Genomic DNA, 25,672 nt, shown 5'->3' with positions numbered 1-25,672 from the left:
TTTAGTTAACTACAGTGTCTACAGATTATGCCTATGCCATTTTTGCCATCATTGGATCAAATTCCTAGGACTAGTTCTTAAAGAGCTATTTTCAAACAATTGATGAATGTGACAAAAGTATGCATTTTTTAATAGGACTTGTAATTGCAAAGTTGTCAGGTCTACTGCAAGGTATAAAAAGAAACAAGTTGCATGTTCCTAAGTGAAAATTTGGAGGAGTTATTCATGATTTTCACAAACAGCGCCACCTAGTGGCCAAATGTTTCAACACTGCACAGTATGACACATAGTCCTGGGATATGCACAGTGATGAGGTTTCATGTTGATTGGCCAATGGTAAGTCTGTCAAATGGCCAATTAATTCAAATAAAAATTAATTGGCTCATGGCGGCCATGTTTTTTGAGTGATGAGGTCATCATTGTGTGCCTTGATACCACTTGGGCCCCTGATGATGCCTGTAAAGTTTGGGCTTGATGTGACTAATGGTTTCTGAGAAACAAATTTCCCCATGTTATAGCGCCCCCTATTGGACAATCGTGGCCAGCTTTGACCTGTGACCTCTGAGTCATGTGCCCTAACAACTGATAAATTTTCATAAAGATAGGTCAAAGCATTGCTGAGATATAGCTGCTGAAGTCAATTTGGCCACGCCTCAGAGCTATTGATTGACATGTGACAACCAGACTGTATACCAATGTCACAGTTTTGTTGATGTTCCTTGATAATGAGATTCTTGTGAATATTTTGACACCAAGATTGTGGTGATCAGATGAAAAACCAGGGACTAGTATGAAAAAGTAGGTTTTGCATATTATGCAAATTAGCAAAAATCTAAGCAGGCGGAGCTTAATGGTTCTTGAGGCTTTTTTGTTTGTCTGGAGCCAAGGAATGCACCTGAAGTGGAATTTTGTTTCTAGGACCTACGGGGTAGGAGATATGGACCAAAACGCAAAATGCTGCGCTATAGCGCCACCATCAGGCCAATGTGGGTGTCTGTACTTTACCACGGTCCCGCAAACAGACTACACCAGTCTGCCAAGTTTGGTGTCCCTGGGCCTTACGGTTTAGGCTGCAGTATGCGTTTTATGCGGAGAAAAATAATAATAATAATAAGAAAGAAGAAAAAACCTAACAATAACAATAGGTTTCCCACACTATGTGTGTGAACCCTAATAAGAAAGAAAAATCCGAGCAATAACAATAGGTTTCCCACACTATGTGTGTGAACCCTAATAAGGAGAAAAATCCTAACAATTACAATAGGCCTCCAGCACCTTTGGTGCTCGGAGCCCTAATAAATATAGCCGCAAGCGGCGATTGGCGGGTTCACACAAAAAAAGGCAAAAAAGCCCAAAGGGTCTTTTAGACCAACAAGTGATATGAAGCTACTTCAGTCCAAAAAATGGACAGATAATGTAATTTGCAAAAAATTATTCAACTGGGGCAATAAAGGCCCAAAAGATCAAAACAAAATGTATTGGCAAAATGATTCAGATCATAGAAGTTAATCGAATGCTGTGATTAGCTTTGTATGTGTGTGTTTGTGTTTTTTCATGTATGCATTAAGGGCTTTGTTGGTTGGCTTGAGCCAATGAATACAGCTGAAGTAGAATTTTGTTTCTAGGCCATACAGTGTGGAAGATATATGCAAAATAATCCAGACCATACAACTAAATCAAATGCTGAGATTAGGTTAAAAGCACTGACCCAGGGGCCTAGTCAAATAAATATACCTTTGGCTGAATTTTACTGAAGTTGTGATCATAGCAGCAGGAGAGCTCTTCTTAATGCCCCACATGTAAACACCACTCTTTAACCCTTTTCATTTAGCTGACAAAATCTGTCACATGTGAATCTCAAACAAACCAAAGAGTGATGGCTTACTATACAATAAAATAACACAAATATTCTTATCTTTGCCTGTTCATGATGTTCTCATCCCTACTCTGACATGTTCTCACTGTTGTGCCCATAGTAGGGAGGCCACTAGGAATGTGTATCTAACAAGACTTTGATGATAAGTAAAGCATGCAGTTATATAGAGGTTGTGTGTGAAATGTGAATTACATATCTCTGTCCTCTCATGTCATTTCAGGATGTATAGAGGGCACGAGTTGAGAGTGTGGATGGAAAAATGAAGCTAAATATCAGTTAGTGTGTTGGAAATGGCTAGAAAAATGTATATATGTAGCATATAGGAAGTCCTGTGTGAGGGTGTGTGGAAAAAAGAAGCTAAATATCTGTATATTAGTCACTGGGTAATTGACAGTAATGGCTAGAATTAGAGTGTATGTGAAACCTATAGGCCAGAGAGGCCTTTGTTTTTGTGAGTGCATGTGAAAGAGAGAGAGGGGGAGGGAGAGCCCAAGGGTTGTAAAGTGTTAGAAGCATGGGGGAGTGGAGGAGGGGGGCAGCGTGTGTGAGAATGGCAAACGTGCGTGTCTTATTCAACTGAGGCAATAAAGGCCCAAAAGATCAAAACAAAATGTCATGGCAAAATGATTCAGATCATAGAAGTTAATCAAATGCTGTGATTAGCTTTGTATGTGTGTGTTTGTGTGTTTTTTCATGTATGCAGTAAGGGCTTCTTGAGGCTTTTTTTGGTTGGCTTGAGCAAAGGAATACAGCTGAAGTAGAATTTTGTTTCTAGGCCATACAGTGTGGAAGATATTAAACAAAATGATTCAGACCATACAACTAAATCAAATGCTGAGATTAGGTTAAAAGCACTGACACACTGACCCAGGGGCCTAGTCAAATAAATATACCTTTGGCTGAATTTGTCAGAAGTTGTGAACATAGCAGCAGGAGAGCTCTTGTTAATGCCCCACATGTAAACCCCACTCTTTAAGCCTTTTCATTTAGCTGACAAAATCTGTCACATGTGAATCTCAAACAAACCAAAGAGTAATGGCTTACTATACAATAAAATAACACAAATATTCTTATCTTTGCCTGTTCATGATGTTCTCATCCCTACTCTGACATGTTCTCACTGTTGTGCCCATAGTAGGGAGGCCACTAGGAATGTGTATCTAACAAGACTTTGATGATAAGTAAAGCATGCAGTTATTTAGAGGTTGTGTGTGAAATGTGAATTACATGTGTCTGTCCTCTCTTATGTCATTTCAGGATGTATAGAGGGCATGTGTTGAGTGTGGATGGAAAAATGAAGCTAAATATCAGTTAGTGTGTTGGAAATGGCTAGAGAAATGTATATATGAAGCATATAGGAAGTCCTATGTGAGGGTGTGTGGAAAAAAGAGGCTAAATATCTGTATATTAGTCACTGGGTAATTGGTAGTAATGGCTAGAATTAGTGTGTATGTGAAACCTATAGGCCAGAGAGGCCTTTGTTTTTGTGAGTGCATGTGAAGGAGAGAGAGGGGGAGGGAGAGCCCAAGGGTTGTAAAGTGTTAGAAGCATGGGGGAGTGGAGGAGGGGGGCAGCGTGTGTGAGAACGTGCGTGTCTTAGCAGCTGTCTATGCCTCCCTGCACTGGTCAGTATGGAAAATGAAAATATTCACTGTAGAGCTGTTTGTGGACGGATTTAGCTCAAACTTGGCACACAGCACCACAATGGCCTTGTGAATGTGGATGTCAATTTTCATAACAATCAGACATACTATGGCATAGTTATTGAACTGTGAATTTGATGTGTTACGATGGTAGCATTGTGATGCATATGAAAAATATTAATTTGTGAAAACCTTAGGATTTTCTTGCTAATCTTAGCATTTCAGAGTCTGCTGAGTATTACAAGGTGTGATTTAAAGGTAATGGAGTTAAAATGCTAGGACTAGTATGAAAATGACAAGTTATATATATTTGATAATAGTGAAAAAGTGGTACATTTTTGCAAAACACATGTAATTAGAAAGTTGCTAGGAATTCTGCATACAATCATATGAGTGCAAGCATTTCTTGATAAGTGAAAATATGTAGGAGAAATTCTGGATTTTCTAGTATAGCGCCACCTAGTGGTGCAATTCCCTTCTAACATGAGTATGTCTTAGAGGGTGTGTACATGAACATACCATGTCAGTTTCATGTGTATGAACCTATGGTAAGTCTGTCAAATGGCCAATTAATTCAAATAAAAATTAATTAGCTCATGGCGGCCATGTTTTTTGAGTGATGATGTCATCCATGTGTGCCTTGATACCACTTGGGCCCCTGATGATGCGAGTAAAGTTTTGGCTTGATGTGACTAATGGTTTCTGAGATACAGTTTTTCCCATGTTATAGCGCCCCCTATTGGACAATCATGGCCAGCTTTGACCTGTGACCATTGAATCATGTGCTCTAACAACTGATAAATTTCCATGAAGACTGGTCAAAGCATTGCTGAGATATAGCTGCTGAAGTCAATTTGGCCACGCCTCAGAGCTATTGATTGACATGTGACAACCAGACTGTATACCCATGTCACAGTTTTGTTGATATTCCTTGATAATGAGATTCTTGTGAATATTTTGACACCAAGATTTTGGTGATCAGATGAAAAACCAGGGACTAGTATAAAAAAGTAGGTTTTGCATATTATGCAAATTAGCAAAAAATCTAAGTAGGCGGAGCTTAATGGTTCTTGAGGCTTTTTTGTTTGTCTGGAGCCAAGGAATGCACCTGAAGTGGAATTTTGTTTCTAGGACCTTCGGGGTGGGAGATATGAACCCAAACGCAAAATGCTGCGCTATAGCGCCACCATCAGGCCAATTTGGGTGTCTGTACTTTAGCACGGTCCCGCAAACAGACTACACCAGTCTGCCAAGTTTGGTCTTCCTGGGCCTTACGGTCTAGGCTGCAGTATGCGTTTTATGCGGAGAAAAATAATAATAATAAGAAAGAAGAAAAATCCGAGCAATTACAATAGGTTTCCCACACTACGTGTGTGAACCCTAATAAATATAGCCGCAAGCGGCGATTGGCGGGTTCACACAAAAAAAGGCACAAAAGCCCAAAGGGTCTTTTAGACCAACAAGTGATATGAAGCTACTTCAGTCCAAAAAATGGACAGATAAAGTAATTTGCAAAAAATTATTCAACTGGGGCAATAAAGGCCCAAAAGATCAAAACAAAATGTCATGGCAAAATGATTCAGATCATAGAAGTTAATCAAATGCTGTGATTAGCTTTGTATGTGTGTGTTTGTGTGTTATTTCATGTATGCAGTAAGGGCTTCTTGAGGCTTTTTTGATTGGCTTGAGCAAAGGAATACAGCTGAAGTAGAATTTTGTTTCTAGGCCATACAGTGTGGAAGATATTAAACAAAATGATTCAGACCATACAACTAAATCAAATGCTGAGATTAGGTTAAAAGCACTGACACACTGACCCAGGGGCCTAGTCAAATAAATATACCTTTGGCTGAATTTGTCAGAAGTTGTGAACATAGCAGCAGGAGAGCTCTTGTTAATGCCCCACATGTAAACCCCACTCTTTAACCCTTTTCATTTAGCTGACAAAATCTGTCACATGTGAATCTCAAACAAACCAAAGAGTAATGGGTTACTATACAATAAAATAACACAAATATTCTTATCTTTGCCTGTTCATGATGTTCTCATCCCTACTCTGACATGTTCTCACTGTTGTGCCCATAGTAGGGAGGCCACTAGGAATGTGTATCTAACAAGACTTTGATGATAAGTAAAGCATGCAGTTATTTAGAGGTTGTGTGTCAAATGTGAATTACATGTCTCTGTCCTCTCTTATGTCATTTCAGGATGTATAGAGGGCATGTGTTGAGAGTGTGGATGGAAAAATGAAGCTAAATATCAGTTAGTGTGTTGGAAATGGCTAGAGAAATGTATATATGAAGCATATAGGAAGTCCTATGTGAGGGTGTGTGGAAAAAAGAGGCTAAATATCTGTATATTAGTCACTGGGTAATTGGTAGTAATGGCTAGAATTAGTGTGTATGTGAAACCTATAGGCCAGAGAGGCCTTTGTTTTTGTGAGTGCATGTGAAGGAGAGAGAGGGGGAGGGAGAGCCCAAGGGTTGTAAAGTGTTAGAAGCATGGGGGAGTGGAGGAGGGGGGCAGCGTGTGTGAGAACGTGCGTGTCTTAGCAGCTGTCTATGCCTCCCTGCACTGGTCAGTATGGAAAATGAAAATATTCACTGTAGAGCTGTTTGTGGACGGATTTGGCTCAAACTTGGCACACAGCACCACAATGGTCATGTGAATGTGGATGTCAATTTTCATAACAATCAGACATACTATGGCGTAGTTATTGAACTGTGAATTTGATGTGTTACGATGGTAGCATTGTGATGCATATGAAAAATATTAATTTGTCAAAACCTTAGGATTTTTTTGCTAATCTTAGCATTTTAGAGTCTGCTGAGTATTACAAGGTGTGATTTAAAGGTAATGGAGTTAAAATGCTAGGACTAGTATGAAAATGACAAGTTATATATATTTGATAATAGTGAAAAAGTGGTACATTTTTGCAAAACACATGTAATTAGAAAGTTGCTAGGAATTCTGCATACAATCATATGAGTGCAAGCATTTCTTGATAAGTGAAAATATGTAGGAGAAATTCTGGATTTTCTAGTATAGCGCCACCTAGTGGTGCAATTCCCTTCTAACATGAGTATGTCTTAGAGGGTGTGTACATGAACATACCATGTCAGTTTCATGTGTATGAACCTATGGTAAGTCTGTCAAATGGCCAATTAATTCAAATAAAAATTTATTAGCTCCTGGCGGCCATGTTTTTTGAGTGATGATGTCATCCATGTGTGCCTTGATACCACTTGGGCCCCTGATGATGCGAGTAAAGTTTTGGCTTGATGTGACTAATGGTTTCTGAGAAACAGTTTTTCCCATGTTATAGCGCCCCCTATTGGACAATCGTGGCCAGCTTTGACCTCTGACCTTTCAGTCATGTGCTCTAACAACTGATAAATTTTCATGAAGAAAGGTCAAAGCATTGCTGAGATATAGCTACTGAAGTAAATTTGGCCACGCCTCAGAGCTATTGATTGACATGTGACAACCAGACTGTATACCCATGTCACAGTTTTGTTGATATTCCTTAATAATGAGATTCTTGTGAATGTTTTGACACCAAGATTGTGGTGATCAGATGAAAAACCAGGGACTAGTATAAAAAAGTAGGTTTTGCATATTATGCAAATTAGCAAAAAATCTAAGTAGGCGGAGCTTAATGGTTCTTGAGGCTTTTTTGTTTGTCTGGAGCCAAGGAATGCACCTGAAGTGGAATTTTGTTTCTAGGACCTACGGGGTGGGAGATATGAACCCAAACGCAAAATGCTGCGCTATAGCGCCACCATCAGGCCAATTTGGGTGTCTGTACTTTAGCACGGTCCCGCAAACAGACTACACCAGTCTGCCAAGTTTGGTCTCCCTGGCCCTTACGGTCTAGGCTGCAGTATGCGTTTTATGCGGAGAAAAATAATAATAATAAGAAGAAAAAGAAAAATCCGAGCAATTACAATAGGTTTCCCACACTACGTGTGTGAACCCTAATAAGAAAGAAGAAAAAACCTAACAATAACAATAGGTTTCCCACACTACGTGTGTGAACCCTAAAAATACCAGCAATTACAATAGGGTTCCCACACTATGTGTGTGTGAACCCTAATAAAATCTGACATTTATTTCATATTTTTTATTTCGTCAGGTTTATTGTCTATGAATGTAAAGTTTGCAGGTTTATTATCTAGTCATTTTATTGAAATAATGTAATTCGAAACGAAGTTCTTATATTTATCCCTATGTACACTCAGCTGCATATTTTTTTGTTGAAAACATTCTATTTAATTGAAACTTAATCTACAGTTGACGAAAATGCAGATCTCAATTTCAATAGACATTTCAAGATGGCGTCCCGCAGTAGCATTTCTGATGGACAGCTTGAATTGTATCCTTGATAAATTGTTTGCAGACTTAATATATAACTAGCTGATGTGGTATGCGCTTAACCGGTTCTCTGACAGTTATTATCTTGGACAACGCTTTTCTGCGATTAGCGCAGGTCCAAAGCTTCGTGCTGAATACGCTTTAATGTCCCATACCAGTTACACCTGGTTAAATGTGTCTTTGACTAACGGTGCTCCGAGCGCCACGGACGCGTCGTTGTGTTTGGTGATACACAACGTTGTGATACTTGAGCTTTGCTTGTAGGTACGACGTTAATGTATCTGTAGGTAAGCGAAACGTAAACTACTACCAATTAGCGTCGCGCAAACTGCATGCCACATTACCGTATACATCAAAACCTTTTGAGTTATAGATAGCTAGATTAGCTGTATATATCAAATAGATACATGAAGGCTCTCTGAAAACCATATGCACTTCTTAAACTTGTGCTTAATGAGTATTTTTATACTGGATACTTTGATAGGCTACATATTCAAGGAAATGACCAAGGACCATCCTAAACCCAGGGTACCCGCGGGTCCTTAAAAAGTCTTAAAATGTCTTAAATTTAGTTTTACATATTCAAGGTCTAAAAATGTCTTAAAATGTCTGGAATTTTAGGAGGGGAGGCATTAAAAAGTGTGTTGCTCTGTTTTTCTGTTTTATTTTACCAATGTATATCCCACAATAATGATCATTTCCGCAACGGCCGTATACTCCGCCTAATGGCAGTAGTACGTTACCTAACAGGTGGAAACAGCAGACGATGCTTTAGCTGCCAGCACGCTGCTTTTCTTATTTGAGGGCTGCGGCGGGAACAACAATATAAGGCTCCGATACAGACATGGGTAAATGTCCATTCAGTGAAGTGGCTGGAGGATGAAAACATACTGTGGCTAGCTGAAACCTTCCAGTGATTCGTATGAGGCGCGATGTGAACTTGCCGAAAAACATTTAAACTTGGTACAATGGGCTGTAAAGCGCTGGATTCTCATATGAAATCTGAAAAACACAAGCGATATGATAGCACTCGTAATAGTAATATGCATATCGAGTCATTCGCTGCTAACTGCAGTTTAACTGTAAGTGCCAAAAATGATTTGTCTACTGTGTAGTGCGACCAAACGTCTGTATTTCCCGGGACGTATTTCACGTCCTGTGAGGAAATGTCCTGATTTTTAAATTACCTTCATTGGACCATTCAATGTAAATGTACAGGCACTAGGGCACTGCGCACGGCGCTGCATGTGCCGTAACCCCTCAAGCTTTGTTTATACATGACGCGTCGCGACCGTCGCGAGGTTTCGCGTGCCGACAATGACGTAATCACGGTGGCTCCGCCCCTGCGCGAGGTCCCCACGTGCTGTTGCTTCGCTAGGTTGTGCACACCCCCCCCCCCCCCCCCCCGTCAACAATTTACACTCGCCACCTTCTCCAGGTTGAAATCTCACTCCAAGAGATCTTGAAAAGTTGGCAACCCTGGTATTATTTTTTCTTGTGAGAGGTATTAAAAAGGTCTTAAAAGTCATTCAATTTGAGATTTAATAATGTGCAGATACCCTGTAAACCTTTCTACATCTTCGGTTTACCGGTTTACCTTTGATAAATGGCCTGTACAGTTATTGAACAGTTTTTTCTTTACATTATGTCAGTGCATTAGAAGTTCCTTTTCCTTCCCAGAGAGAAGCATCCATTGCACTAAAGGCTTTGTCTCCTGATCCAGAGCCCAGGAAAGGGGGCATCACAAAAACTCTCAGTGCCTCAGCATGCACGCTGTCTGTGTGAGTCGGCTTTGTCTTCCTTCCTCTTGGCTGTGTCTTGCTAAGAGCAACAAAATTAATATTCTTTTGAGCATTATGATAAATAAATATTTATAGAAATTTGTAATTTTTGCTGCTTGGTCTGTTAGTATTCTACAGCGTTGAACACTGTTCTGAGGCCCATACATTCTATGTATGTGAAACAAAACTGACCTTTTATAAATGTATAATTTTATAAACATTTTTGTCGCGAATTGGGAGAATTATAAAAGTGGTGTGTTTGGTGGTGTTGCAAACTCTGCTAAGTGCAGTTTAGGTACTTTAAATGCTTATTTTATCATTAAATGCAAAGACATTGACTCATTGATTTGTTGAAAAAAAGACGTGTATTTTTGAGGGTGCTACTACTTATGATGTGTAAAAGCAAATACATTTTTAAACACCGTTGAATCCAGGTATCTCCAGGTGATGGGAAAGTATAGTTGCTGCATGGTAGCAACCATGGTCTTGTTGCTGAGTGGTTATTAGGCCTACATGTTATGATATTTATGAAGTAATTTTGTAACTCCATGTCTTTTGAGTGCCTTTTTTTTGCGATGCTCTGAAACCAACTTTGATAAACATCATTGGTAGATAAACGGATGTTTTAGCAACCACTGACCCTTGTGAATTGCAAATGCCACACCCCCTTCACCCTTCTGTGCTAGTACACATATTAATACTGCTCATTTCTGGCCACCATAAAATGGCAACAAAATGAAAAAAAGAAGAGGGTTAGGTGGGGCAGCTTACATTAACTCATATCAGCAAATTGGCTGCATTACACTGCTGAATCTCAAGTCATCTGCATTATACCACTAACGGTACTTGCTGATGACTGAAGATAACTTACACCTTAGAAACATGGAGAAATACAGATGGTTCAAGAAGGTGCAAACCTTTCTCTCATACCTGTAGATTATTAGTATAGTATTATTAACATCAATTAGTATTGCTGATTAGATCATTTATTAAAATACACTATATTGCCACTTTATTAAAATACACTATAGTGAACTGTAATATCCTATTACAGTTCCACACTGGAATTCACTGAGCTCCTGAGATCGACCCATTCTTTTACCAATGTTTGTAAAAAGAGCCTGCATGCCTAGGTGCTTAATTTTATACATCTGTGGCTATGGAAGTCAGTGGAACACCTGATTCTGATAATTTGGATGGGTGAGCGAATACTTTTGGCAATATAGTGTATGTTTCTCTTAAGATTTGAAATGATGCTTATAGATACTTATTTTAGGTTTTTTTATACACATTATTTGTCGTAGTTAAAAAGTAATTTTAGTCAGTTGGTCTAGTCCAGTAAGTGTAGACTAATACTGACTTATATACTGGGTTATCCCTTATGTGCGTTGTTATAATATAACACATTTTACATCACTTTCTCATACTTTTCAGAAAATGGACTGCTGATGAGGCCCGTATTCTTCGTGTATCGGTAGGATCATTTTTAGATCACCTGGCACTGGTGATTGAAACTATGGATGCATTTGGACAGCCTGACTGACGTGCAGTGAGACAAGCAAATGTTGCAACGTTCATTCAAACTAAAGAGAATCACACAAAGTCTCTTCAGGACTGCAGAACGTTTTCAGAATGTCTAAATATTTTGGATCTTATGGATCTTCTGACTCTATGTACTAAAAAATATCCTCTCTGAAATTATGGACTTGTGTTGGACACATAGTGGGAAAAACGTGCTATTGTATTATAAACTCAGCTGACAGACGTCTTTGATCTTATGTGTAATTTTTCCTAGTAGTGTTCACAACCACCATAGTCCAATGTTCTTGTACTTATACAAGTTTGGCTGATTGATCATAAAACACACTTCAGTATGCAGCATCTGCTGAACCTTGTTCGTAACTCATTCCTGCACAGGAGGCTCAGGTATAATAATAATAATAATTTTATTTATAAGCGCCTTTCAGGATACTCAAGGACACTTTACATGGTGTACGTAACTTAAGACATGGCACATGTTAAATAAATCAATAAAATACATTACAATTAAAAGAAATTAAGAATTCATATAAGCAATCTCAAAAAGATAAGTAGGTATGACCCTTCAGGGCCTCCTTAATCCACTGTAGGGATGGTCCTAAGTTTCCAGCACTTACACATTGTGCCCAGCACAGATAGGTACATGTACATAACTCATCTTCCTATGGAACAGGTGACCACGGACAAGTACCCTTGACAAACGAGCATGGGATCATTTATAAATGTGTTCTTAAGATAAGGTCTCAATATTTCCATGATAAAATAGTGATTAGAGATTAGCTATTTACAGGATTTTTCGATGTCCATTTTCCTGTGTGCGCGCGCAGCTAAAATCTGTAGGCTTATCATGCCTGTGGAATGAAAGATCAAGAATTAGAATGAGATTGAAGAGCATGATTACATTTCTAAGCACAGTCAAGGCCAGTGAAGACCCTTGATTGATATCAGAGACAGGAAAGTAAAGTTTCAAATGAACACGGGCACAGATGAGAGTGTCATCTGATACTACATATCCCATACCATGTTCAAAGACTGCAAAAAAACTGTACAGATCCTTTACTGGCATTGGGTTACAGCCCATGAGGTGTGTTTGAGGTCACAAATATCCTCATCTGCTCCTACACAAAGATGAAAGGTCTGGAGACGTTTGTTCAGAGTCTGTGAGCTCCGACTTTGCAGTGGGCTACAGTGTTAAACTGAGACCAGGCTCAGAGCCATCCTCTCCATGTCGTACCTCCTTACCACTCATCCCTTGAGTCATGAATGAAGTGCAGCAGATGGAGCAGGTCAGGAAGACGGAGGAACCCACAGAATGATACTTGGGAATCGTGGTGGTACCCAAATGGTCAGAGCACAGTCTTTTCATATGCACTGATCTTACAATGATTAATTAGTCTGTACCAAGAGAAAAATACATGCTCCCTTCAGCATTAGACACACAAATGTATAGCAAATGCAAATATGTTTTTTTGTCAAATGCATTTGGCTGAGGATTCAGGTAAGCTCACCACTTCTGATGTAGTGTGAAGTGTAGTGAAACAGCAGCAGAAGCCTGAGGTAGTCAATGTAATGAACATGAGCTGAGGAGCTATTTGGGGACCGTTAACCAGCTGGGTACGTTCACACTGCAGCTGGCTGAGAAGCACAAACCCATCAGAGACCTTTTGTCAAAAAAAAAAAAGTGTAATTTCCTCAGCAAGGGGAGGGGAGAGAAGACATTTGCTCACCGAGGTGTCCCTTTTCCATGAGTGGTTCCACATTGAAAACAAACTGCAGAGGCAGAGACAGCTTGAAGGAGGATTTGATATCTTTCCATATTCACCTGTGAGTTGGCAGAAGACCTGCAGATGTATGTGAAGTTGGGCAGCCTGTGTTGGGAACTCTCACACACTTCAGATATGCACAGGTAGAAAAACAGTCCCACAATCTCACTTGGGCATGTGAGAGATTCTAAGACTAATAGTCCAGTACTGAAATGGTAACATTTCATATTCTTGGTGTGTTTGCTAGAGATGGTACATTTTGAGGCAGATGTTAAAAGCTCATAATTATCAATGTAAACGTTATGATCATGACGAAAGTTAAACATTCGTGATTTTGGACAAACTTCATCATGATCATGTTTTGAGATGCACTATGCAAAGCCCCATCTGACCGGAGAATTCCTTTTTCAGCTAAGCTCATAGCTGAATGTTAATGAAGACACACACACGGAAAACTTACAAAAGTGGTTTACAAAAGAATGACTATGCACCACAAAACTGTTTAGAAACCATTTCATTCACTTTGCAAACACTACACAAGTGAAATTATATACATTTGACTATACAGTGTATTAACATTTAACCCTTAAACACAATTCATGCATATACAGCTTTTCACTCTGCTTAGCTTTATATGTACAAAACTACATCATTAGCAACACTGGTTGACTTCAGCACTAGAAATCATCATCATCACAGATGTCCAGATACACATCAAAAGCCTCCCGATTACAGTTCCCATCAGGAGTGAAGACGTATTTGTGGAATGTCCCATCAACACATATAGCTGAAAAAGATAAGAAACTAAGAAACATCTCTAAACAGTACTATTAGGAAATCTTTCACAACCTACTCACCAATGACAGAGTTGACATTTTTGGACGTGTTTTTCCCAAAGGCACAGATGCAAGCACACTCGGCTGGCACAGTAAAACTGGCCAGAGACCACTGACTGTCCACGTACTGCCCAATGACAGGGCCAACTTTCCCCACACGAGCCAAGCTAAGGAGGAGACGATCGCAATAAACATTAGCTACTAGTGAACAATGTTATGAGATGAAAACTGTGAAATTAACCAAGATGGGTTGGAAATGAACCAAGAGCCATTCTTGGGCTTACGCTGAGCGGCGATTGAGTTTGGTGTCCTTGAGGGCAAAGATGTGAACAGTGCCCTTGTCACTAGAAGCACACAGGAAGGATGAGTCATGGCTGAAGTTGATGCTGTAAAAGAGATTGAGGACTGCATGTTAATCAGGAAATATTCATTCACATGACACACCGATAAACTACGAAACCAGTTTTTTGTCACATACATCACTGTAATTGTTCGTCTTGTGTTCGAATATCAGTACTACTATACTGCTAATTACAATGCAGTCTGCCAAGCTATCTGGCCTACTGTAGCGACAGCCAGATAATATGTATACTAATAGCATACTTTTACTTTATATATTATTCCCCCACTTTTCAATGTACAACAATGTCTTTTCAGACAATCTCTTTTACAGAATCATTCTGCTAAACAAGTATATCAAATGAAAACCACAAGAAATATTAAAACAAATATCAGCCCAAGTAATAGTAGCCCAGTCAATTACATATTTCAGTTAACATGAAGAAGAAAAAACAATTTCATAATGGCTGCTACAGACTCCTGTTAGGACAGATGTCCAAAATCACAGATCAGTGCAGTAATAATTGTATTACAAAATACTATTATTTATGCTTCTTTGAAATGTATACTTAACTAGATATCAACATACACGTGTCACTATTCCAAAAGAGAACACAGATGCCCAGAACATTACCAGAAAAGCTTACATTTCATTGACATATTCATGCTGTTTACTTTGGGATGCAATTAGCTGCAATGTTCCCAGGGATATTTTACGAAGTCTTAAGACTCCATTACTTTTTACTATTAATATTGGTCTTTTAAAACTTTATATGCATATTTAGAGAAATACTAAGAAACATGAGATATAATTACATATTTCTTCCAATAACAACAGTAACCCATATGAGAATCCCATTTTACTCCATACAAGTAAGTATTGAGTCACCAGTATAGAGTGGCAGGGTCTGTTCCTCTGCGCAGCTCCACCAGTTTGTCGCGAGTAGAGGTGTCAAACAGACGGATCAAGGTGCCCTTCCTGGAGGCTGAAGCTACCACCGTGCCGGGCTGGTTCAGAGCCAAGCAGGCGATTTCACTCTGGTGAGCGTTGATGGTGAACGGGGCAGAGGATGTACCGGGTTTTGTGTTAGAAAGGTCCTACCAAAAGACAAACAAGCAACCCTTATATTAGCCCACATAATATTGTTTTATCTGGCATTACTGTGGTCAAAATCAGTGCCTGTAACTTTGACAACTGTTTGAGGCAACCAATTATACTGTATGGTGAAATCACACTCCAATCACATTTATGATCCACGTGCATCATTTACATGTGATAACTCCAGCAAGTGGAGCAGATGCAGAGCAGAGTGTAAATCCTGCATGAAGTGGAGTGACCACTTACCACCAACTGTAAACTACCACACTTATGACCAGGGAAGACCAGCAGTTGTTTCTCTAAACTGGGACTGATGTCACACAGACCTAAGGAAAGTATTTTAGTCATTAAAAATGCCTAATAAATTCAAATTCTTTTGATGCAATCATAAACCAAAAAGAATCACCTTTCGGATTGTCACGAGTGTCGAATTCAAACAGTTTCATGGGGTTGTCTGGGAAACTGTACACGTAAATCCTGTTCTTCAAGATAATAATGATTCTTCACATAACAAAAAAAAAAAGTTAGTCACTAAAATGCTTGTCATTCGACTATGAAATAAAAAGCTTTCCTTTTAGATCCTTATTAGAGCCTTTCCTTATTCTTACTTGTCATGCCTCATGCACACAGACAGAACTGGCTTGGTGAATGTGAACTCCAGGACTAATTTATCTTTGGTGTCTCGCACTTCCCGGGCATCATCCCAGATTAACACTGCAGTGAGACAGATCATCCCAGATTAACACTGCAGTGAGACAAATAATCCCAGATTAACACTGCAGTGAGACAGATCATCCCCTATTAACACTGCAGTGAGACAGATCATCCCAGATTAACACTGCAGTGAGACAGATCATCCCAGATTAATACTGCAGTGAGACAGATCATCCCCTAATAACACTGCAGTGAGATAGATCATCCCAGATTAACACTGCAGTGAGATAGATCATCCCCTAATAACACTGCAGTAAGACCGATCATCCCAGATTAATACTGCAGTGAGATAGATCATCCCCTAATAACACTGCAGTAAGACAGATCATCCCCTAATAACACTGCAGTGAGACAGATCATCCCAGATTAACACTGCAGTGAGACAGATCATCCCATATTAACACTGCAGTAAGACAGATCATCCCAGATTAATACTGCAGTGAGATAGATCATCCCCTAATAACACTGCAGTAAGACAGATAATCCCCTAATAACACTGCAGTAAGACAGATCATCCCAGATTAACACTGCAGTGAGACAGATCATCCCAGATTAACACTGCAGTAAGACAGATCATCCCAGATTAACACTGCAGTGAGACAGTGCAAGCTACATTACGTTCCTACTCAGTAAGTGATATGTCAAAAAAGAAAGGGAAAAAAGCTTTAATATTTACCAGAAATCTCTGAAAACTTTGGGTTGACACCACCACCCACAACAGCCAAGAGGTTTGAGCGATGAAGCATAGAGCAGTGAGCTATACTTCCCACCTGTTCACGGTCTGCCATCAACAACAAAAACACATGCCATACATATAATACACCACAAAGAGAAGAGAGACGTGTAGATTTGCTCAGCAAGGTGAGGAGAGAGAAGACATTTGTTCACCGAGGTGTCCCTTTTCCATGAGGGGTTCCACATTGAAAATGCGAACTCCAGTTTCCATCGCACAGCAGAAACAACCTGCGGAGGCAGAGAATAATGCTTAAAAATATTTCACTTCATTCACATTTTTGGACATATTAAAATACAATTGCAGCAATTTTTCCCATACTGACAAAACTCTTGAATTTTAAACACGTTTTAACAGTATCATTAATATGTAATAATTATATGTAATAATTGGAATATTACATGTATATATGCATTTTAGATGAGTACATAAAAATATACATATATTTTATGAGTGAATGTATTAGTTGCTGTAGCTATAACTAACAACTGTAAAGACTGTACAAATACTAATATTTGGCATGTTTCACAGATCAGTTTTGAAGTCAGAACTGTGGCATTTCCCTCAGCAGTAAGATCCAAAAGACACACAAACTCTGGACTTTCAGAAGCATCCACGTGGTTTAGATTTACAGTTAACACTTGCATGAAAAACACTTTATAGTGGAACTGTAGGCTATGCTGCGTTTCAGACCAGCAAGTGTATTAGAGAACACTAGGGTGTAAGGTTGAAGTGTACTGCAGTGTGAACACATATAGTACAGACATCACATACTGCTGCAGTGTGAACACAGACAGTACAGACATCACATACTGCTGCAGTGTGAACACAGACAGTACAGACATCACATAATGCTGCAGTGTGAACACATACAGTACAGACATCACATACTGCTGCAGTGTGAACACAGACAGTACAGACATTACATACTGCTGCAGTGTGAACACAGACATCAGACACACACTACTTCGAACCTTTTGCTTCACCTAAAGCAATACCAACAAAACACTGTATGTAGAGCACCTTGCAACAAAGTCAGACACTGAATTGTCTGTTCTATTCATGCTGAACACATTTAGTAGCAATTAGTAACACAGTATGAGTATACTTCTAGAAGTCACAAAGAAAACCTGACAGGATTAACATATACAAATAACACAATAATAATTCAAGTAATCCTAATAACACAAGTATAACATATTACAACTATTACCTTATATTTCAACACAATAACCCTAAAGATAGAATAAATAAATCTATATTTTAATTATTTATCTTTTTCCCTTACATCTTCACTTTTGTTTCATTTCAAATGTTACTCAGTAGTTGTATATAAATTACATGCTTTTAGTAGGCAGGCACTTGACTCTGTAGCATAGCCACAAATTATTTGTTGTGGAACTATTTGGTGGAAGATACTGACAATATTAAAAAGCATTTATGTTTTTGGCTTCTTTTCTTTACTTTGTTTAAGCCATAATGTTCATGAGAACATACTGTCTCTCGCACTCTGTAGCTCAAACAGCATGGCTGGATTATACGCATTACGCATCATAGCAGTGGCACACGCATCATACACCCCTCCTGTGGTATAAATGACAACTGTCAGACATCTTTTTTCACTTCATGTCCCATTTGGGGCTCAGTACCTTCCTGCTGAGCTTGAGACTGTATATGGTTGGGTTTGTATACATAGTTAATGAACAATAAGAAAAGGAACTGTGTGGAAAAATTAATTATACAGTGTTTTTCAAGCATTTTAAAGATAATAACAATATGATACCAGAAGATGTACTATGATGAATAACAAAGTACAATGATTTACAACCACTGTAATATTATTTGGTAGTGCTACAAACTGCATACCATTCACAGCTTACTTTGTTAGGCTCGCAATTGTTACTGTTGCATAGCAATACGTTATTCATCGTGGAATTACTTTTTGGAGAATGGAATTGTCAAAATTGAAAACACATTTGTAATTTGGTAAGCACAGGGGGCAGACGAGTGTCATACATCATGCCAGCTGGGAAGTTATCTGCAATAACATTCCCTCTGATTGTCTTTGCTTAGCTATTAAGAAAATATCCTTTTATTAAAAATGACATTACATTCACTATGAATTTGAATAAGTAACTCAACTGATACATGTAATTAACATATTCTAGCTCTTTGGAAAAGCTTGAATTTGTAAATCCTTATATACTCATGGCAGGTTGTATAATTTCCAGTCCAACTGTAAATGATATGATAGATATGAGTGAGGTAGAGAGCTGAGGGTAACACGTCCAGGGCCTGTGTGCCTTAGCCAGTCCAGAGAGTTAACTATCTTGCTGCGTTACTCACTCTGGTCCTGGTTGAACTGTAGGCTGTTCACTCCCCGCTGTTGAGCCATTCTCGAAGAGGTTTCTGAACTACAGAAACAAAGTTTAATATACAGATAGACCATGATACGAAAACACAGACAAATACACTTAGTGTTAAAATGTAGCGTTCGTGTTAGTTGCCGTTCTAATTAGACAAATACCCGTATAGTATGTTGAGCTTCTTAGCTATGTTAGTTAACATGCAGTCTCACTATGTTGTGCTAACCAGCTGATGCGCTAGCGTTAGCTTGCTCGGCTCAACACACAAAAACAACCATGAAAAGCGACTAACTGGTTAGCTATATAGCTCGTTACTTCGTAATAGTTTAATATTTTTGGGTAACGAGAGCTTCGAAGGACTTCCAGTTACCATTTAGTGGTGATGGCGTGTTGTTTATCGGTTTATAAAGGGAGATACGCTGTTAAGACGTGAATGTGGGGATTGTCTGTGAAACGGTAAACGATTGTTGTTGAACGGTCTTCTTCTTCGACGTGTTGTTTAACTGAAGCGCACTTGGATTAGTGCTACTGCCACCTGCTGGAACACAACGAGCAGGTCCGCGGACGCCTCAGTCACCGCAGATGATGGCATTTTCTCGCTTTCCGCTCGAGCCCTCTAAAGAACCTAAGCACCTACAAAAACAAACGAAAAAACAACAAAACAAACAAAAAATATCTGCAGCAACCGAGTGTGGAATTCGTGTTGTAATGTAATGTCTAGAAATTCTTCGAAGCCGAAGAGGCGTTGGGTAGACGGGACTCCTCTCTGCTTTGAGAAAGTGGAACAGAAAAGTGATCAGAGAAACACGCCGGACGCTTAAACACGACGGACACAGCAACACAGTGTACTCGTGACGTACAAACAAGCGCTTATTCGGTAAGGAAACCGTTGCGGTGTCATAAATGTAAAATATTAATTCTTCGAATTGAATGTACAACGACTTAGGGTTTGGATATATATATATAGCTACCACCCAAACGGATTTAGGATTGCTAAACGTTTTATTGTCTACTAACTAGCCACCTAGGTTACGTAGACACGTAAGGGCTAGGGTGATCTAGCTGCTTCGTTATGGCTCATGTACGATGGTCTTTGACAGGACGACCACCTGCATGTGATGTCTTCACATAGGCTTGGATGAGGCATTCAAAGACTTTCGTGAGAGGTTCATATAGTCATTTAAGTCTGAAGTCTTCGTGTTTTGAGGGACTGGTGTGACCGAGCACACATCTGTTAATATTGTTGCCAGTAAATCTTTAGAGTGACTTCAGGGTGGATGGTGAGGCTAAATCAGGTCCTTTCTTACCGTCTGACCTCTGAAGACCCTTTTTGTGAGAAAGTGATTGTATTATAATATTATACCAACACGATTGTAACAGAACTGTGGCATCATTACACTGATGCTCATTAACATAGAAACAGATTCTTCCACCTTTAGTTTTGCCCAGAGGTCCCACATCTCTGGACTGTGGTGGAACCCGTCAGTACAGCGATAGGGAGGTGAATGAGGATGTCTTTGTTGGTCGTGTTATGGATTAATTGTTTTTTTCCATTTTGTTGCATAGCAAATACAAATTGGAGAAGAAGAGAATTAGTAGAGAGGTTATGAAAGAACATTTTACATTAAGTAACTGAGCTAGCTCAGTTAGCTGTTATTACAAAGGCTTACAAACACTGATTAGCACCTATTAATGGTTTAGGTTATTTAAACCATATCTAAGCCTATACATCCTACTATTTGGTGATCACTTATACTAAACTCTGTGATACACCTGCAATTTTAAGGTTCCCTTAAAATACCATTTGAATGATTCCTTTAGCCATTTTGCAAGCAGCCTCCTCATTATGGTTTAATGTGGTGGAAAACCACTTTCGAATGCTGCCGTTTTCAAAATATTAGAAAATATTATGCAGTTACAGGGCCTAATCTATCACACCGTGCTCTAATATCGAGGTGATACTGACAACATTAATTATCTGGATCAAGTGTCACATGTGGGTTGAACCTAAATTCTCCAGGTACAATCAAGCCCAATCTCCAGGTCCTGCCATGTTTTAAGGTGGTTGTGGACTACTGTTGAGTCACTCTGTTAACTCTGTTACACTTTTAGTATACGCAGTCCTCTATTAATCTGTAATGTAATTTCAGTCTTCACAGTGCAAGCATGACCCGCTGGGCAAGAGGCAACAATGTCCATAAACACAAACCAGCAGAGGCTACACCATGGAACAAGTTAAAGGCAGGATTAAGAGGAGGGACGACCGAGGTTCTCCCGGAGTCCAGGAGAGCAGGCTCTTCAGACAGCCATGCCCGCAAGGATGGAGCACACAAGATACGGAACACTCAGACTTTCCCTGGTCGCAAAAGAGCTTACAGAAACCAAGATGGAGATGTGAATGGATTTATCGATTATTTGAAACAGACTGGGCAACCACTCCTGAGGCAATCACCAAAAACCAGGAGAGAAGATAATGGGGGAGAAGAACTCGCCACAATGCTCCAAAAAGAACAAAGAAGAGAACATCGCAGGATTAAGAGACAGAAAATGAAGAACAACAACATGGTGTGTATCTCATGGAGCTGACAGTGGTGAGAATGACATTTTCAGGCTGTATTTTACTGTTTTTATGCAAGACTAATGTGTTTCCTTTTCCACCTCTTGTGCCCAGGTGTGCTTTAACTGTAGGAAGCCGGGCCATGGCCTGGCTGACTGCCCGGAGGGAAGTGAGGTCTGCTATCGCTGTGGCTCAGCAGAACATGACATCCAGAAATGTAGAGCTAAAGTGGACCCAGCGTTGGGTAAGATTTTAGTTCATTTTAAGGAGCGTGATCGAGATGTGTTTTTATTTTCTCTTCAGCTTTTACTATCCAAGGTCTGTTAGTGAGGAACTGTCACATGTATTTCGTGAGTATTGGTCAATAAATTGCAAATTTACATCTTACATATTTAAGATGCACCAGGAAAGGGGAAAACGTTAAGTAGATAGAGAGAATACATTGTGTGATTCTTCTGGTAGTGTTGTGTGTTTCTTGTAGGTTAAGGTAGCAGGAATGTGACTATTTCAACTGAAAAGCTGAATTAACGTTTTGATCCGATCCTTAGGTTCATTTGCATGCGTCATTGCATTCTATTGGCAGGGTCGGGAGGGTGCCTATAAAAATGTGTTCTGTTTAGTGCTGTCAATTCCAGGTGCCGCGATTAAAAGTCCTCACCAGGATTTTGCTCAGGCTTCCTGGGTTGTGTTGATTCCACTAATTTTACCTGGATTGCTAATTAGAAAATCTAGCAAGCTTGAGCAAAATCCTGGCGAGGACTTATAATTGCGGCACCTGGAATTGACAGCACTAGTTCTGTTACAGATTTCTGACTACACAATTCTGATTCTGATCTGCAACATAATTGAAAGGATTACAATTAATATAACAGTAATCTGAAAGGATTAATACAACATAGTACTCTGATCATATTGGTTAACATTTGAACCTTTGTTTTTAGTGCTCATTACCTGCCAAAACATTCGGGAACACTGGTCTCCTATAGTGCTAAACCAGATAACCAAATGGTTAACAAGCACAAATGCACTTTTTCTTAAATTTGGTGCCTTAAATATTTATTTAGACACTTGTAAATGTTAATACCTTCTTTTTTCTAGGAGATTATCCATTTGCCAAATGTTTTATTTGTGGAAAAACCGGTCACATATCCAGATCCTGCCCTGATAACCCAAAAGGACTGTATGCAGCAGGTGTGTTCTTAAACAACTCTGTAAAACTGTGGAATAAACATATTTCCCGACTTTCTAGAGAGCGCTTGTTTTTGACGTATTTGAACACAACGATTGAGAGGACCTTGATGAATAAGGGTTTTTGTATATTATCCTTGGGACGTGAGCATGGATTAACACCTTTCTGTCTTTGTTCAGGGGGTTGTTGTCGTGTGTGTGGTTCAGTGGAGCACTTTCAGAAGGACTGCCCAGAGCACCAGGCTTCAAGTGAGTTCATTACAACTGCTTTGTAACAGCTTTTGTTCCTTGCCTAACGTTTGCTCAATAATGCAGCAAGAATAAATGACACAAAATGAGGACTCTTTTGAATAGATTTTTTCACACGAAATCTAAGATTTCGCTGACTCCCTGAACCTTTCTGTGATTTTCTAAACTGTTGAATATCCGGTGAATTACCTAAATTCTGTAGGTCTTTCTGTAGACCAGGTGAAGTTAGTAGGTTTATTGTAGGTGAAAGTTTACAAAAATCTTTACAGTCTTGCACTGTGAAGCATTGTCCTTGAACTGACTGACAATTTTCTCACAAAGTTTGACTTTTATGCTCAGTCTTGATGACCCCACTTGCAAATTGTGGAACCTTCCAGTACTGTCTTGCTGTGTTAGTGTTACTTGGATAATCTTAATTACCTTAGTTTACAAAATGCAGTTAGGTTTGTCAGCGAAAACCGTAGTAATCCATCTGTATAGGGACACAATGAAAGATATTCCCACAATGTAAGATTGGCAGTTTATGGAACGCCTGTGGGAATGGTAACAAAATATTTTCTGGTAGTTTGTATTTAATACTAACTGTGCGTTCACACCGAAAGCGATAAAATCGCTCTCCGTCGCCGAGTCGCCAGCATCGCGTCGCGTGGGGGCGTGTCCAACATCACGCCGGCATGCAGCACGTGACAGATATGCAAATCGCGTTTTTAAAGCAGGACGCAATATTTATTTTAATCTATTGATTACAGGACACACGATTAAAAAGGAGTGCGTGTATAAAACATAGTGTGTTTATAAAACACATATAGTATATAAACCTAAAATGTTTATGTATTTTTTTTACTTTTTACCCCAGACCCGAAGATCAAACAGGAAAATCATAACCAATAATAGGGTATACACTAATTTATTGCAGATGTTTTTTAACAAATGAACAGTATTCCCTCCAAAAATAAACATCGTAAAGTGCGGGACATCCAGAGACAGCCACTATTAATCTCTCCTCCATTTTGCAATCGGAACAAATAATCAGTAGGAACCAAAGTCAGAGGTGTGGTTTCGGAGGAGGGTGCAAACATACTTTCTGATTGGTAGTCGCCGCCGCGCGTCACTGCTCATTTGCATAAAGTTGAGCCGAGCTCAACTTGTTCGCGTCGCTCGAATCGCTCGCGTCGCGCCGCGCCGCGTCGCGTCACTGGGTGTCGCTCACTCTCATTGAAAATGAATGACTTCCGGTCGCCGTGTCGCTCTCGTCGCTTTCGGTGTGAACGCACAGTAATGCAGTGGTTCTCAAATTTTTTCTGCCGTGCCCCCCTTTAGTAGATGAGAATATTTTTGCGCCCCCCCCTACACACACACCACAATATTGACACATGTGCACATGTTTTACTTCCAAGCTCCGCGCCCCCCCTGCAATAGCTCCACCCCCCACCTAGGGGGCGCGCCCCCCACTTTGGGAACCACTGTACTAATGAATAAAAATATAGCCCAGCCTCGCTGTCTTCTAAATTGCATGATTTCGTGAGTTTTCACAAACTGGAGGTGTAAAAGATTACATCAGAACTACCATAATTTAAGTTCTTTTTCATGTCTGTTTTTTTTGTTGTTTTAGAAAATAAACTTGATGTATTACTTTCCTCTGCAGCAAATTCTATCACCCTGAGTCGCCTATCCAACCGAACAAGTGCTGACCATGAAGACATCAGTGTTCCTGTGAAGGAACTGCCTGCCAAGAAAGTTAAAGTAGTGTTGTTCTGAGCTAAGCCCCGCCCCACGCCACCCTGCCTCGCTCTGCCCCACTCCACCCCGCCCCGCCCCACTATACCCTGCCCCGCCCCACTATTCCTGAGCTACCGATATCCGCCAGGACCATCATGGATGTACCTCTCAGGCGAGGTGAACTACAGAGGAACCTCAGCTGCTAGACAAGGACCTTTCCCTGGAGCATGGCCATTCAACAGAGATGCTGAGAGTTGATTTAAACCAAGAACAAAAAACCATTGAGTATATTACTCTGCAGTTTAATAGAATTATCCCACCTTTCACTGTACCTGAAATGTTGACCACCATTTAATACCATATAATACTGTGTTTTTTTCCATATTGTGTTTATTTTTGTTGCTTTTTGGCAAGACAAGTAGTCCCGTTCCCTCAGTTGAACAGGACTGGCTGAGAGAGAGCAATTCAGTGACTAGCAGGTTATAGATAGAAAGATGACAGAACTGACCGGTTCTGGCACTTTGCATGCAAGGACTTGAGGTTTAGTGAGCTCAGAAGACTTATTAACCTTTATTATTTACTACGGGCCTGCACTAGAACCCTATACTAGGCTCCAAAGTACACTCGAGCCCTGAAAAGCCATGTGGTTATAGAAGGTGTGTGAAAAGTTCACCTTCCTAAATGCATAGGTGTGTTTTGCTGTGTTAGGTTGGATGGTGATGAGCAGTGTCTAACACATGAAACTGAAATACAAAGCAACTGAAATAGCCTCACAGATTTTAATACACAGAAAAAAAAATCTTTTGCAACGCATCATTCATTACAGTCTTAATTCACTGTCATTGACAATGTGAAGGCTTTTGTTTTTTGTCTTTGTTGTATGGTGATTTTTCTTG

The 25,672-nt window shown here is 39.7% G+C and overlaps 3 protein-coding genes across 5 annotated transcripts; 2 read left to right on the top strand and 1 right to left on the bottom strand.

The window, feature by feature from the left end:
* The first annotated feature begins 7,835 nt into the window (after positions 1-7,835).
* Positions 7,836-11,555, top strand: lage3 (L antigen family member 3). Its single transcript, XM_076986496.1, has 3 exons — positions 7,836-7,894; positions 9,546-9,674; positions 11,109-11,555. The coding sequence occupies exons 1-3, from the start codon at positions 7,854-7,856 to the stop codon at positions 11,215-11,217; spliced, it is 279 nt and encodes a 92-aa protein (XP_076842611.1). The 5' UTR covers positions 7,836-7,853; the 3' UTR covers positions 11,218-11,555.
* Positions 11,556-13,428: 1,873 nt separating this feature from the next.
* Positions 13,429-19,608, bottom strand: wdr45 (WD repeat domain 45). Of its 3 annotated transcripts, none has more exons than XM_076986492.1 (11): positions 19,434-19,608; positions 19,007-19,111; positions 16,853-16,928; positions 16,641-16,745; positions 15,859-15,964; positions 15,657-15,751; positions 15,497-15,576; positions 15,041-15,249; positions 14,097-14,198; positions 13,834-13,979; positions 13,429-13,763 (listed from the first exon to the last, which is right to left on the bottom strand). In XM_076986492.1, exons 3-11 carry the CDS (start codon positions 16,908-16,910, stop codon positions 13,654-13,656), a joined length of 1,011 nt encoding a protein of 336 aa, XP_076842607.1. In that variant the 5' UTR covers positions 16,911-16,928; positions 19,007-19,111; positions 19,434-19,608; the 3' UTR covers positions 13,429-13,653. The 3 variants fall into 3 exon arrangements, with proteins under 3 accessions (XP_076842607.1, XP_076842606.1, XP_076842608.1); XM_076986491.1 differs by having other exon boundaries at positions 16,853-16,927; positions 19,044-19,111; XM_076986493.1 differs by lacking the exons at positions 16,853-16,928; positions 19,007-19,111; positions 19,434-19,608 and having other exon boundaries at positions 15,859-15,995; positions 16,641-16,740.
* A 28-nt stretch (positions 19,609-19,636) lies between these two features.
* On the top strand, positions 19,637-25,618 carry zcchc9 (zinc finger, CCHC domain containing 9). The gene is made up of 6 exons (XM_076986494.1): positions 19,637-19,940; positions 21,214-21,628; positions 21,735-21,864; positions 22,719-22,811; positions 22,989-23,057; positions 24,703-25,618. Exons 2-6 carry the CDS (start codon positions 21,230-21,232, stop codon positions 24,813-24,815), a joined length of 804 nt encoding a protein of 267 aa, XP_076842609.1. The 5' UTR covers positions 19,637-19,940; positions 21,214-21,229; the 3' UTR covers positions 24,816-25,618.
* The last annotated feature ends 54 nt before the right edge of the window (positions 25,619-25,672 follow it).

This window comes from Brachyhypopomus gauderio, unplaced genomic scaffold (assembly GCF_052324685.1).
Source record: "Brachyhypopomus gauderio isolate BG-103 unplaced genomic scaffold, BGAUD_0.2 sc47, whole genome shotgun sequence".
Taxonomy (NCBI): Eukaryota; Metazoa; Chordata; class Actinopteri; order Gymnotiformes; family Hypopomidae; genus Brachyhypopomus; species Brachyhypopomus gauderio.
Note: the sequence above shows the minus strand (reverse complement) of the source record. Positions and strands in the feature narration are given on the sequence as shown.

Bases quoted from the DNA above. Each gene is read 5' to 3' on its own strand.
- wdr45 (XM_076986491.1), bottom strand. From the start codon at position 19,092: ATGGCTCAACAGCGGGGAGTGAACAGCCTACAGTTCAACCAGGACCAG. The intron at 15,965-16,640 runs GTAAATATTAAA...GTCTCACTGCAG, and splicing joins AAAGTTTTCAGAGATTTCTG to TGTTAATCTGGGATGATGCC. The intron at 15,577-15,656 runs GTGATTCTTTTT...TACTTTCCTTAG, and splicing joins CACTCGTGACAATCCGAAAG to GTCTGTGTGACATCAGTCCC.
- lage3 (XM_076986496.1), top strand. From the start codon at position 7,854: ATGGCGTCCCGCAGTAGCATTTCTGATGGACAGCTTGAATT. The intron at 7,895-9,545 runs GTATCCTTGATA...ACATTATGTCAG, and splicing joins TCTGATGGACAGCTTGAATT to TGCATTAGAAGTTCCTTTTC. The intron at 9,675-11,108 runs GTGAGTCGGCTT...CATACTTTTCAG, and splicing joins TCAGCATGCACGCTGTCTGT to AAAATGGACTGCTGATGAGG.
- zcchc9 (XM_076986494.1), top strand. From the start codon at position 21,230: ATGACCCGCTGGGCAAGAGGCAACAATGTCCATAAACACAAACCAGCA. The intron at 21,629-21,734 runs GTGTGTATCTCA...TCTTGTGCCCAG, and splicing joins AAATGAAGAACAACAACATG to GTGTGCTTTAACTGTAGGAA. The intron at 22,812-22,988 runs GTGTGTTCTTAA...GTCTTTGTTCAG, and splicing joins AAAAGGACTGTATGCAGCAG to GGGGTTGTTGTCGTGTGTGT.